Source organism: Cyprinus carpio, chromosome B22 (genome assembly GCF_018340385.1).
Source record: "Cyprinus carpio isolate SPL01 chromosome B22, ASM1834038v1, whole genome shotgun sequence".
Lineage (NCBI taxonomy): Eukaryota > Metazoa > Chordata > Actinopteri > Cypriniformes > Cyprinidae > Cyprinus > Cyprinus carpio.
The window spans coordinates 20,944,579-20,957,652 of record NC_056618.1 but is presented as its reverse complement, the minus strand read 5'-3'; the positions used below and the strand labels follow the sequence as shown (position 1 = coordinate 20,957,652).

Below are 13,074 nucleotides of genomic sequence, written 5' to 3'. Positions count from 1 at the left end.
GATTAGATTAGATTATATTCAACTTTATTGTCACTGCACATGTAAGGTACATCTGGACTATCTGGGGATGAAGTCTCCATTCTCCCGGGAGCGTAGCTCATGACAGCTCATCAGCCGTACGGTTGAGCAGACCCGGAATGTGGATGGCACGAAGTGACCTCAGCGAGTTGCGACATGCGACAGAAGCATAGACCACCTTGTCGGTTGATGTACGCAACAGTCACCTTGTTGTCTTTTCGGACCAGCACGTGCTTGCCTCGTGAGCGCCCTTTGCAAGGCACACTGCTAACAACTCTAGGCAATTGATATGCCAGTGCAGTTGGGGGCCCGTCCACATCCCTGACACAGCGTGCCCGTTGTACTGGGCCCCCCAGCCGGTGGTGGAGGCATCCGTGTAAACCACAGCATGCCTGGAGATCTGTTCTAGGGGCACTCCGGCCCAGAGGAACGTAAGGTCTGACCACGGGGTGAAGGTTTGGCGACAGGCCGGTGTAACAGGCCACGCCGCCACGCCCACCTCGAGACTCGGCCATGAAACCAGTGCTAAAGCTGTCTCATATGAAGCAGCCCCAGTGGCGTAACTGCCGCTGCAGCTGCTATATACCCCAGGAGCCTCTGAAACAGTTTCAGTGGGACCGCTGTCCTGCCCTTGAATGAATTCAAGCGGTCCCTGTGCTCGCACAACTGAACCCGAGACTATGCTATTGTAAGCCACTCTATTGCATCCTTTGCCAGTAGGACTGCGAGGCCTGTGCTCACAAGGTCGCGACTAAGCGGATGCCACTGAAGCATGAGGGGGACGGCTTCACAGTCGCGAAGCGGTTGAACATGAGGGGACGTGGCAGTTTCATTATTATTATATTTATTATTATTTTTAGTTATGTACCGACCACTAGTTAAATGTTATTAGATTACCAATAAATCCTCTCCCTCTACACCACTGTTTTGGGCACTTAGTAAAGTCCATTTGAGTGGATTAGTTGAACAAACTAGGGTATTTATCTTATTTTGCGAAGTTTTGGCTCAACAGGTGAGGTCTGAGTTTCCTCCCTGAAGGTACACATTTTAGACTCTTAATGTTAAGACCCTACCCATAATCCTCCAGTACACCTACCTACTCAGGTGAATATAAAGTCCAGGTCTGACAGCACGAAGACATCAAAGCTCAGTACAAGAGCATCTTGAACATCTCTACACACTGCGACAACATGGACATAAGAGCCTCTCTTTCCATTCTTCTGCTGCTGTTTGGTGTCTCACTGGCATCTCCTCTCATGGTAAGATCCGGTCTAGTCTCTCCCTTAAATTATGAATGTTCCTCAAATAAGTCATTTTAACATCTCTGTTTCTGCCTCCAGGAGGAAAGGTTTGAAGGAGTGTTTGTGTCAGAGCCTGAACCTCTGGACATCACTACAAGGATTTTGGAGTCCAACAATGGTCAGGCACCTTGTAGATTTCTTGTAAATGCATCAGTGTGTTTCAGAAAAAAGGGGTAAAATGCAGTCAAGATGTATAAATGTTGTTATTATTATTATTATTATTATTATTTCATCAGTATGTTTCTCTTTAAATACAGGATCTTCTGAAGTCTTGATTGAAGGAGATCTGGTGTTTCCCAAAACCAGAAATGCTCTCTACTGCTTTAACAACAACTGTTTCTGGAAGAAAAACTCTAACAACATAGTGGAGGTCCCTTACATAGTGAGCAGTGAATTCTGTGAGTGAATGTCCTTCATTCATTGAACATATCTATGATTCATGTAGATCTCATTTTAAATCTGTGGGCCTTTTTGTTTGCAGCCAATTATGACAGATCAGTGATTGCGAACGCCATGTCCACTTTTCACTCCAAAACCTGTATCCGCTTCGTGCCCAGATCAACTCAAGCTGACTACATCAGTATTGAGAACAAAGATGGGTGAGAACAATCATACAATATTAACAAGAAACATTTATCAGTCCTTATTTAAATAAATAAATAAATAACCTCTTTACTTCCTCTCTCCTCTCAGGTGCTTCTCTTCTCTTGGCAGAACTGGTGGCAAGCAGGTGGTCTCCTTCAGCAGGCAAGGCTGTGTGTATAACGGCATCGTTCAGCATGAGCTCAATCATGCCCTGGGCTTCTACCACGAGCAAACCAGGAGCGATCGTGACCAGTACGTCAAGATTAACTGGGAGAACATCTCTCCTGATATGGCCTACAACTTCCAGAAACAAAACACCAACAACCAAAACACTCCATATGACTACGGCTCCATCATGCATTATGAAAGAACAGCCTTCTCCATCCAGCCCGGGCTGGAAACCATCACTCCCATACCTGATAGGAGAGTGGAAATTGGACAGAGGCAGGGAATGTCCAACACTGACATCCTGAGAATCAACAAGCTTTATGGATGTTAAAGATGACACATTTCACACAACCAATGCACAATATCAGTATGGTTAATATTTAGATGAAAACTGGTGTAAGTTTTTTTTCTTTTGATTGTGTTGAATTTCTGAAATGTGTGTTGGGAAAAATAAAGCTAAACTGCAAGACAAGCTCATATTTTCTTTATAATTCAATGTCAAGTTTGAGAAAATGCTTGATTGGCAGCATTAAGGTGCTTTATTTTTGAGGAGAAATTAAGCTTTTTAGCATTAGTTCTGTCAAAAAGACTCTAATGCAACGTCATTCATTATAAAAGGATGTCCAATCACTGCTTGATACCTGGAGTATATAAGCACAAAACTCTCTGTTTCTTTTATGCAGTTGATGATGCTGATGTTCCCTATACTCAGTCAGTGCATCTGTCCCTTAAATACTTTAGCACGACATTCATAAAATTACTGACATACATTTTAAAATGAACCTTCTGTGAACGATTGTGTAAACAACATTCCTTTCATGATGCATGCTATATCATTAATAATGTGCAACACATATCACAGTAAACGTTTGTGTTTGTTTGATCGTCCTACTATGTTGTAAAGGTGTTAATATTTTCACAGTGGAAAATGTGAAACACTATCAGGGTTTTTAAATTCATGTCTGCTATCAGTCACTCATCGAGCTGCTGCGTCAACGCTACTCGCTTCTCAATCAGTACTCGTTGTGAATACGCAGGCCACAATCACCAATTTATACTGTAAGTTCTTTTGAGAGGTACAGTTTGGTCCAAATATATATTTGGACACAGGCACAAATTTGTATTTTTGTTAGTTGCTGACCGAAACATATTCTAGTTACAGTTACATAATGAATACGAGCTTTCGGTGCCCCTCTCCCCTCCATCATGGACATTTTCCTTACATGATGCTCCAGCAAAGCCAACAGTATCGTGAAGGACCCCACCCATCCCTCCCACAGTCTCTTCTAGCTCCTACCATCAGGAAGACGGTACCGGAGCATCAGAGCCTGCTCTGTGGGGATTGGAAACACATGTGGTTTTTGTTTTATTCTGTGTCATTTCTAAACTTTGTTGCTTTTATTTTATTCTGTGTTTTTTGTATTTTTTACAGGTTTAGCAGATTTAAGTTTCTGCCTGTAGGTTGGTATAAGATGAACCAGACAATAATAGGCACATTCAAATCAATTGTTTTGTTGCATCAAGAAAAAAAATATTATCTGGACTGCAAAGCAAAACACAACTTCTGTAAAATCAAATTTTAAAATCAAACTTTTGTTTTGAAAATGTTTAACTGCTACTCCTCTATGACCAGTAACTGCACATTTGAATGAGCACTATGCAGTAGGATTGTTGTAAGTAGTTAAAGGGATACTCTATCGCAAAATGAAAATTTTGTTGTTGTTCACTTACCCCCATATCGTTCCAAACCAGTAAAAGCTTTATTCGTCTTCGGAACACAATTTACGATATTTTGGATGAAAACCAGAGACTGTCCCATAGACTGCCAAATAAATAACAGTGTCAAGGTCCAGGAAAGTATGAAAAGCATAAAACATACAAGGATGCATTTTTTACGTGTATTTATGCTTTGGTTTGAATGTTAACAGCGTATCGGCACAGCGCTGCTGGCACAGAAGAGCGTACGCTGCCTTTATACTGCTCAGAATTGCCAAAATGGTGCTACGCTGATTTGGAGAGACACAGAGGAGAGGAATTGTTGAATAAAATCATTATTTTTGTTTTCTTCATGTACAAAAAGTATTCTTGTCGCTTCATAACGTTACGCTTGAAACACTGATGGCAGATGGACTATTCTGGCGATGCTTTTCATACTTTCCTGGACCTTGACACTGTTATTTATTTGGCAGTCTATGGGACAGTCTCTTTTCTACCGGTTTTCAACCAAAATATCTTAAATTGTGTTCCGAAAATGAACAAAGCTTTTACGAGTTTGGAACGACATGGGGGTAAGTGATTAATGACAAAATTTTCATTTTGCGGTGGAGTAACCCTTTAAGATACAAGCTATTAGATATTGTTTTTCTAAGGAGCAAGGTGGTTTCATTGCTACATTTGAAAGCCATGTTGTTTTTCAGTATCAAAGCCATTTTATCAATAAATAAGCAGAGTAGCACTGTGAAATGGCCTATTATTATTATTATGACATTTTTCCTCATAATATTTTAGAATTATACAGTAGTTGTGTCTCATTTTATCTGTTGGTTATTTAGAATCAGAATCTTTCATCTAAACTAATGTATTTATTTTGTCTTTCTGCTGATTAGCTATGGCTATGTTTATTATTATTATTATATTATTATTCATTTATTTTTTAGTTATGTATCGGCCACTAGTAAACTGTAAGTAGATTACCAATGAATCCTCTCCTCTACACCACTGTTTTGGGCACTTAGTAAAGTCCATTTCAGTGGATCAGTTAAACAAACCAAGGGATTTTATCTTATTCTGCAAAGTTTTGGACCAACAGGTGAGGTCTGAGTTTCCTCCCTGAAGGTACACATTTTAGACTCTTGATGTTAAGACCCTACCCATAATCCTCCAGTACACCTACCTACTCAGGTGAATATAAAGTCCAGGTCTGACAGCACGAAGACACCAAAGCTCAGCACAGGAGCATCCTGAACATCTCTACACACTGAGTACACATGGACACAAGAGCCTCTCTCTCCATTCTGCTGCTGCTGTTTGGCGTCTCACAGGCGTCTCCTCTCATGGTAAGATCCGGTCTAGTCTCTCCCTTAAATTATGAATGTTTCTCAAATAAGTCATGTTAACATCTCTGTTTCTGCCTCCAGGAGGAAAGGTTTGAAGGAGTGTTTGTGTCAGAGCCTGAACCTCTGGACATCACTACAAGGATTTTGGGAGTCCAAAAATGGTCAGGCACCTTGTAGATTTCTTGTAAATTCATCAGTGTGTTTCAGAAAAATAGTGGTAAAATGCAGTCAAGATGTATAAATGTTGTTTTATTATTATTATGATTATTATTATATTTCATCAGTATGTTTCTCTTAAATGTACAGGATCTTCTGAAGTCTTGATTGAAGGAGATCTGGTGTTTCCCAAAACCAGAAATGCTCTCTACTGCTTTAACAACAACTGTTTCTGGAAGAAAAACTCTAACAACATAGTGGAGGTCCCTTACATAGTGAGCAGCAGTGAATTCTGTGAGTGAATGTCCTTCATTCATTGAACATATCTATGATTCATGTAGATCTCATTTTAAATCTGTGGGCCTTTTTGTTTGCAGCCAATTATGACAGATCAGTGATTGCGAACGCCATGTCCACTTTTCACTCCAAAACCTGTATCCGCTTCGTGCCCAGATCAACTCAAGCCGACTACATCAGTATTGAGAACAAAGATGGGTGAGAACAATCATACAATATTAACAAGAAACATTTATTAGTCCTTATTTAAATAAATAAATAACATCTTTACTTCCTCTCTCCTCTCAGGTGCTTCTCTTCTCTTGGCAGAACTGGTGGCAAGCAGGTGGTCTCCTTCAGCAGGCAAGGCTGTGTGTATAACGGCATCGTTCAGCATGAGCTCAATCATGCCCTGGGCTTCTACCACGAGCAAACCAGGAGCGATCGTGACCAGTACGTCAAGATTAACTGGGGAGAACATCTCTCCTGATATGGCCTACAACTTCCAGAAACAAAACACCAACAACCAAAACACTCCATATGACTACGGCTCCATCATGCATTATGAAAGAACAGCCTTCTCCATCCAGCCCGGGCTGGAAACCATCACTCCCATTCCTGATAGGAGAGTGGAAATTGGACAGAGGCAGGGAATGTCCAACATTGACATCCTGAGAATCAACAAGCTTTATGGATGTTAAAGATGACACATTTCACACAACCAATGCACAATATCAGTATGGTTAATATCTAGATGAAAACTGTGTGTAAGTCTTTTGATTGTGTTGAATTTCTGAAATGTGTGTTGGGAAAAATAAAGCTAAACTGCAAGACAAGCTCATATTTTCTTTATAATTCAATGTCAAGTTTGAGAAAATGCTTGATTGCAGCATTAAGGTCCTTTATTTTTGAGGAGAATTTAAGCTTTTAGCATTAGTTCTGTCAAAAAGACTCTAATGCAACGTCATTCATTATAAAAGGATGTCCAATCACTGCTTGATACCTGGAGTATATAAGCACAAAACTCTCTGTTTCATTTTTGCAGTTGATGATGCTGATGTTCCCTATACTCAGTCAGTGCATCTGTCCCTTAAAAACTTTAGCCCGAAATTCATAAAATTATTGACATATAGTTTAAAATTAACCTTCTGTGAACGATTGCGTAAACAACATTCCTTTAATGATGCATGCTATATCGTTAATAATGTCCAAGAAATATCACGGTAAACGTTTGTGGTTGTTTGATCATCCTACTATGTTGTAAAAGTGTTAATATTTTCACAGTGGAAAATGTGAAACACTATCAGGGCTTTTAAATTCATGTCTGCTATCAGTCACTCATCGAGCTGTTGCGTCAACACTACTCGCTTCTCAATCACCAAATTATATTGTAAGTTCTTTTTGCTAATGGTGAGCTACAGTTAGGTCCAAATATATGTTTGAACTGTCACTGTGCTTTCACCATCACCCATAAAGCAGCTTCCTCCCTCTCTGGGTCACCCATCCTGGGTCATCTTGCTCTTCCGCTCACTGCCAGGTTTGACGTGGGCCAGGACGGGTGGGGCGGCCTGCGTATGCCAAGCTCCACAGCGCTGCTTGCTTGAGGCTGCTGTGGATGCGGCACTGGGACGCATGCACGTGGCCACCCTCGGCGACGAGCAGGCTGGGGCACTGTGGCCGGTGGACGGGTGGAGGCAGCAGCTACCCGCCGGGGCAGGGTGTGACGAATCGCCTCAGTCTGCTTCTGTGCAGCCGAGAGCTGCTGGGCCAGGATCTCACCTGCGTTGCCGAAGATGCCGGTCTGGGACACAGGGGCATTAAGTAACCGCACTTTGTCAGCGTCCCTCATATCGACCAGACACAGCCAGAGATGGTGCTCCTGGACCACAAGTGTGGACATCGCACAACCCAGAGAACTCGCGATGACCTACATCGCTCGGAGTGCAAGGTCAGTAGCGGTTTGGAGCTCTTTCAGAATTTCCAGGTCGTGACCACCCTTGTGCAGGTCCTTCAGTGCCTTGGCCTGATGAACTTGCAGTAATGCTGCAGTGTGTAAGGTGGAGGCAGTTTCTCCACAGGGCATATAAGCATCGTTGGACAGACCAGACAAGTACTACAGACCCAGGAGATGAGGTATGGTTTGCCCTGCCTGGTGGAGGTGGTATTAGGACACAACTGCATCGCAACCGACCACTCCACTGAGGGGACCCTTGTATACCCCCTGGCTGAACCACCATCGAGAGTGGTGAGGGAGGAGGAACCAGCAGATCGGTTTCCGGCAGTAAAAAGATGCCGTCCATGACCTAGTGAGCTCCTCATCCACCTCCGGGAAGAAAGGCACTGAGGCGTGGTGCTTAGAACCAGCACAAGCCATTAAGAGGAACCACTTGTCCAACCTCGAAGTCTTGGGATGCGGTGGAGGTTTCCATTTGAGCCCTACCCTCTCGGCAACCCGGAAAAGCATTGCTGACATCTCTGGATCTGATTCAGACATTGCCACCGTCCCGGAGAGCAGCAGCACAGCTTCCTCAGAGAGCTCTCCCTCCAATGCAGTGATCGAAATCCGGTCGTCAGGAGGAGCCCCGAAGGATACCGCTGGTACGCTTTTTGAAGAGGGCCCAGTGCATTCCTTTGGCAGCTAAACTGGTTGCGAAGGGCAAGAAGAGTGATAGTCCCCCGAGGGTTGGTTCCCTGAGAGGTTTGCCACCATTGTAATCCTCAGTTAGCTCATGCTACTTCCCGAAGTAGTCACCGCCTGGCTGCCGCCAGGTCCTCACTAATGACACAGATAGGTACTTGGGGAAGTCGTGACCTAATGGTTAGAGAGTCTGACTCGTAATCCAAAGGTTGCGAGTTCGAGTCTCGGGCCAGCAGGAATTGTAGGTGGGGGGAGTGAATGTACAGCACTCTCTCCATCCTCAATACCATGACTGAGGTGCCCTTGAGGTGCCCTTGGGCACCAAACCCCCAACTACTCCCTGGGTGCTGTAGCATAAATGACTGCCCACTGATACGGGTGTGTGTTCATGGGGTGTGTGTGTGTTCACTGCTGTTTGTGTGCATTTTGGATGGGTTAAATGCAGAGCACAAATTCCGATTACGGGTCACCATACTTGGCTGTATGTCACGTCATTTACTAAATTAGGAATACTGTCCCTTTAAGATGGAAGGCATGCATGTAATACTGACACACGTTCAGTTTTCCCCCACCTGTTTAAGTTCACTTAATCGATAACCAACTGTTTTTACGTGAGATACTCTACACGATAGACATTTGGACTGTTGTGTGTGTATTTGAGCCCTGAGAACTGATCATGCGCTGTAGGGGGGAGAGAGGGGCAAAGTGAGCCAGTGGGTAAATTGACCCACCCCCTGTATCTAGGCAACCCTACAGAGTTTTAGCCATGTGACCACAAATCCAGGAAGCAACCATCATTTAAATTTATCTGTGGTGGAGAGAAGCACATGTTAAAGTGGCAAGTATGCAGTCCCTCTTATGTTTATCTTCCCACGGATTAGATATAAAGAACATTTCATCACAGGAGCACCTCAAGGATCAGTTGGTACATCCACCAGATCTGGCTGGATAAATGAAGACACCTTTGCTGACTTCCTTGAACATCTAGTTCAACACACCAACTGCTCCTCTGACCATCCCATGTTGCTTAACCTTGATAACCATGAAGCCCACATTTCACTGAGGGGAGTGGATATAGCAAAGAAAAAGGGTATTGTTCTGTTCACCCTTCCACCCCACACGTCCCATCTCTTACAGCCTCTGGACAAGAGCATTTAAGGTCCATTTAAGACCTACTATAACAAAGCTCTTGATGGTTGGATGAGATCAAACCCAGGCAAAACAGCCACCATATACCAGATCCCTGGATGTGTGAATGAGGCTTTCATGTCAGCGATGACACCACGGTATATAACTTTTGGATTCAGGTCCTCAGGGATTTCCCCTTACAACAGAGATATTTTCTCTGATCAGGAGTTTGAGCCATCCATGGTAACAGACAGGTCAGCCCCTGAGCTACAGTCTGCGGCTGCAGATGATCCACCAATTGCTTCAACCAGCATTACTGCTGAGCTGCTTTCACCATGTCTCACACATGGATGTGCTTCACCAAGTGAGACAGATTTGGATCCCAGCCACACTACATATGTGAAATTCTACCCCTACCCAAAAGTATGAACACAAAAAAGAGACAGCGTGTAAAGTCAAGAATCCTAACTGATACCCCTGAAAAGCAAGCAATTGAAATGGCTCATGAAGAAAGAAAACATAAACAGCAGGGGAAAAAGAAAAGCAACATCAAAGATAAAGTAAAGCTCATGAAAAAACAAACCAAGAAGAAAATCACAGTGTACAGCAGCTCTGATGAGAGTAATGTTCCCATCCCACTTGACGACATTTCTGAGTATGAGAGCTCAAAGGATGATAGTAGTTTGTTGGTGACATTATAGTGAAGTTCAACACCAAACGCATGAGCTATCTTGACATTGGCATGGTTAAGAAACTAGAGGACAATGAAGTGAGTGCAAGATTTCTCAGAAGAATCCGGGGGGGCACTATCAATGAGAAACCCACTTTTGTCTTCAAGGAAAATGATATGGCTTTTTTCCCACAAAGTGATGTGCCGAAGAAGCTACCTCAACCTCAAAAGGCTGGGGGAACTGCAAGAAGGGAGCAACACTTCATATTTCATAATGCAGATTTGGTTGTTTTGATGTTGTTTACATAAACAGTTATGTTTTGCTAAGTTATGTTTAAAAATACATTTAAGAACAGTGTGAATTTTTAAACTATGTTCAAGTTTAAACAAAAAAAAAAAAAAAAAGTCAGTGGGCCAGTTTACCCCCCACATGGCTCAGTTTACCAATTCGCACTGATTAACTTACCCCTCAGCTGGGGCAAGTTGAGCCACAAGAGCACTTTTTTTGAGAAGCCACATTTTCAAAGCCCTTTGTTATTAAGGCATTCTTATTATTTCATTTGACAGGAGACATCCTGAAATAAAGGTTGATATTTTTGTTTGACTTCTAATTTTTTCATGCAGAGAATGCAAATCATGTAAAAACTGGCTCATCTTACCCCACTCTCCCCCATATGAGAACTGAATTAGTGTATCTTGTGCGAGAGAGAGCACTTCTATCAGCACGATTCTGCGATTCCTTTAAGTTAAATGACAAATTGTGACTCCTGGGGAAAAAAAAAAACGGGACGTCTGGTCACCTTACCCCATTGGGTGATGAGGCCATTGTTTCAGATCTCTAGTTCGCGTTTTGGTAGTCTATCCATCCACTGCGGCTGCCATACTGAGACTAGATATGCATACGCCCCTTATCTGATTGCAATCCAATGACAGGGATGCACATTTTGAAGGACAAGACAGTAACCTATAGGATATATTTTGAATGTCTGGTAGTCCTCAAATAACATTATAGTCCCATCTCTTCTTATTAATGAATTTGCAGCATACATTTTGTCATAGTTTTTATCATCATATATTAGTTTTAGCTTGTCAACGTCTCGTCTCCGTCACAGAAAAAAATGTTTGTTAACAAATATTATTCATCCTCATCTTCATTGACGAAATTAACACTGCACCGGCTGCCTTTTTATGCTCACGCTGTGATCAGCGGCAGCTGGATGCAATAATTGCATGCCAATGTGCATCGGCTCGTATAGTTTACACTCAAAGTAGATTGGTCTCTCTAAGCAAGATCCCAATTCGTCAGTCACGACATGACTCTCATAGTGACCAACTGAAAGGGAACTGAGGAGTTTTGACTACAGCTTTGAGAGAGGAGATTATAATGTTCACTGGCTAAACTTGTGGTTTCATACCACACTAAAAATCATGTCCGGTGGCATAAAAGCATATAATAATCAAAATAACTTACCAAACTTGCATAAATCCTCCGTTCTGCTTCTCTCTCAGGTCAGCAGCAGCAGTGTTGTCTGTGATGTGACATCAGGTGGAGCGCTACAGCAATCCTGTATTATTGTGTGGCGTATTACAGTCAGTTTACAGCAAGGTTACAACAACACTAAAATATAGTGCAAAATATTCCCGCCAAGTCAAAATTACTCAAAATGCGATATAAATTACAGTAGTATTGTACTGTAGGTTTTAACAGTAGTGTGCTGTTAATTCTACAGCAATTTCTAACAGCGTACCTACTCAGGTGAATATAAAATCTCTTATTATATATCTAAGATAAGTAAAAGATCATTTTGAACATCTCTACACACTGCGACAACACTGAGACAACATGGACATTCCATTCTTCTGCTGCTGTTTGGTGTCTCACTGGCATCTCCTCTCATGGTAAGATCCGGTCTAGTCTCTCCCTTAAATTATGAATGTTCCTCAAATTTTAAGCATTTGACCCCTTTCGTTTCAGCTTGACAGATCAGTGATTGCGAACGCCATGTCCACCTTTCACTCCAAAACCTGTATCCACTTTGTGGCCAGATCAACTCAAGCCGACTACATCAGTATTGAGAACAAAGATGGGTGAGAACAATCATACAATATTAACAAGAAACATTTATTAGTCCTTATTTAAATAAATAAATAACTTTTAACCTCTTTACTTTCCTCTCTCCTCTCAGGTGCTTCTCTTCTCTTGGCAGAACTGGTGGCAAGCATTCTCTCCTGATATGGCCTACAACTTCCAGAAAACAAAACACCAACAACCAAAACACTCCATATGACTACGGCTCCATCATGCATTATGAAAGAACAGCCTTCTCCATCCAGCCCGGGCTGGAAACCATCACTCCCATTCCTGATAGAAGAGTGGAAATTGGACAGAGGCAGGGACTGTCCAACACCGATATCCTGAGGATCAACAAGCTGTATGGATGCTGAAGACAAGGCTTATATATATATATATATATATATATATATATATATATATATATATATATATATATATATATATATATATATATATATATATATATATTACTATTTTAAAATGGTTTTTTTGAAAGAAGTCTCTTCTGCTCATCAAGCCTGCATTTATTTGATCAAAAATACAGAAAAAAATGTAATATTGTGATATATTATTACAACTTAAAATAATAGTTTTCAAACTTATTATACTTTAAATTATCATAATTGTTTTTTAAACTTATTATACTTTAAATTATCATTTTTTTCTGTGATGCAAAGCTGAATTTTTTTAGGATCATTTATCACATGATCCTTTAGAAATCATTCTAATATGATGATTCATTATCAAAGTTGGAAACAGTTCTGCTGCTTAATATGTGATACTTTTTTAGGATACTTTGATGACTAAAAAGTAAAAAAAAAAAAGAAGCTTTTTTTTTTTTAAATATAAATATTTTGTAATAACAATATACTGGTCAGTAATTTGGGGTCAGTAATTTTTTTTTTCTTTTTTTTTTTTTTTTTAAATGAAATCAATACTTTTTATTCAGCAAGGATGTGTTAAATTGATAAAAAGTGATAGTAAAGAATATATATTATTAGAAT

The 13,074-nt window shown here is 41.4% G+C and overlaps 2 protein-coding genes and 1 pseudogene across 2 annotated transcripts; all 3 read left to right on the top strand.

Moving 5' to 3' along the window:
• The first annotated feature begins 1,208 nt into the window (after window positions 1–1,208).
• LOC109088637 (hatching enzyme 1.2-like) lies at window positions 1,209–2,544 on the top strand. The gene is made up of 5 exons (XM_042749871.1): window positions 1,209–1,277; window positions 1,359–1,437; window positions 1,577–1,717; window positions 1,801–1,918; window positions 2,013–2,544. The coding sequence occupies exons 1-5, from the start codon at window positions 1,209–1,211 to the stop codon at window positions 2,401–2,403; spliced, it is 798 nt and encodes a 265-aa protein (XP_042605805.1). The 3' UTR covers window positions 2,404–2,544.
• A 2,500-nt stretch (window positions 2,545–5,044) lies between these two features.
• Window positions 5,045–6,396, top strand: LOC122141762 (annotated as a pseudogene).
• Window positions 6,397–9,823: 3,427 nt separating this feature from the next.
• LOC122141643 (hatching enzyme 1.2-like) lies at window positions 9,824–12,483 on the top strand. The gene is made up of 4 exons (XM_042749543.1): window positions 9,824–10,015; window positions 10,990–11,048; window positions 11,980–12,084; window positions 12,183–12,483. Exons 1-4 carry the CDS (start codon window positions 9,824–9,826, stop codon window positions 12,439–12,441), a joined length of 615 nt encoding a protein of 204 aa, XP_042605477.1. The 3' UTR covers window positions 12,442–12,483.
• The last annotated feature ends 591 nt before the right edge of the window (window positions 12,484–13,074 follow it).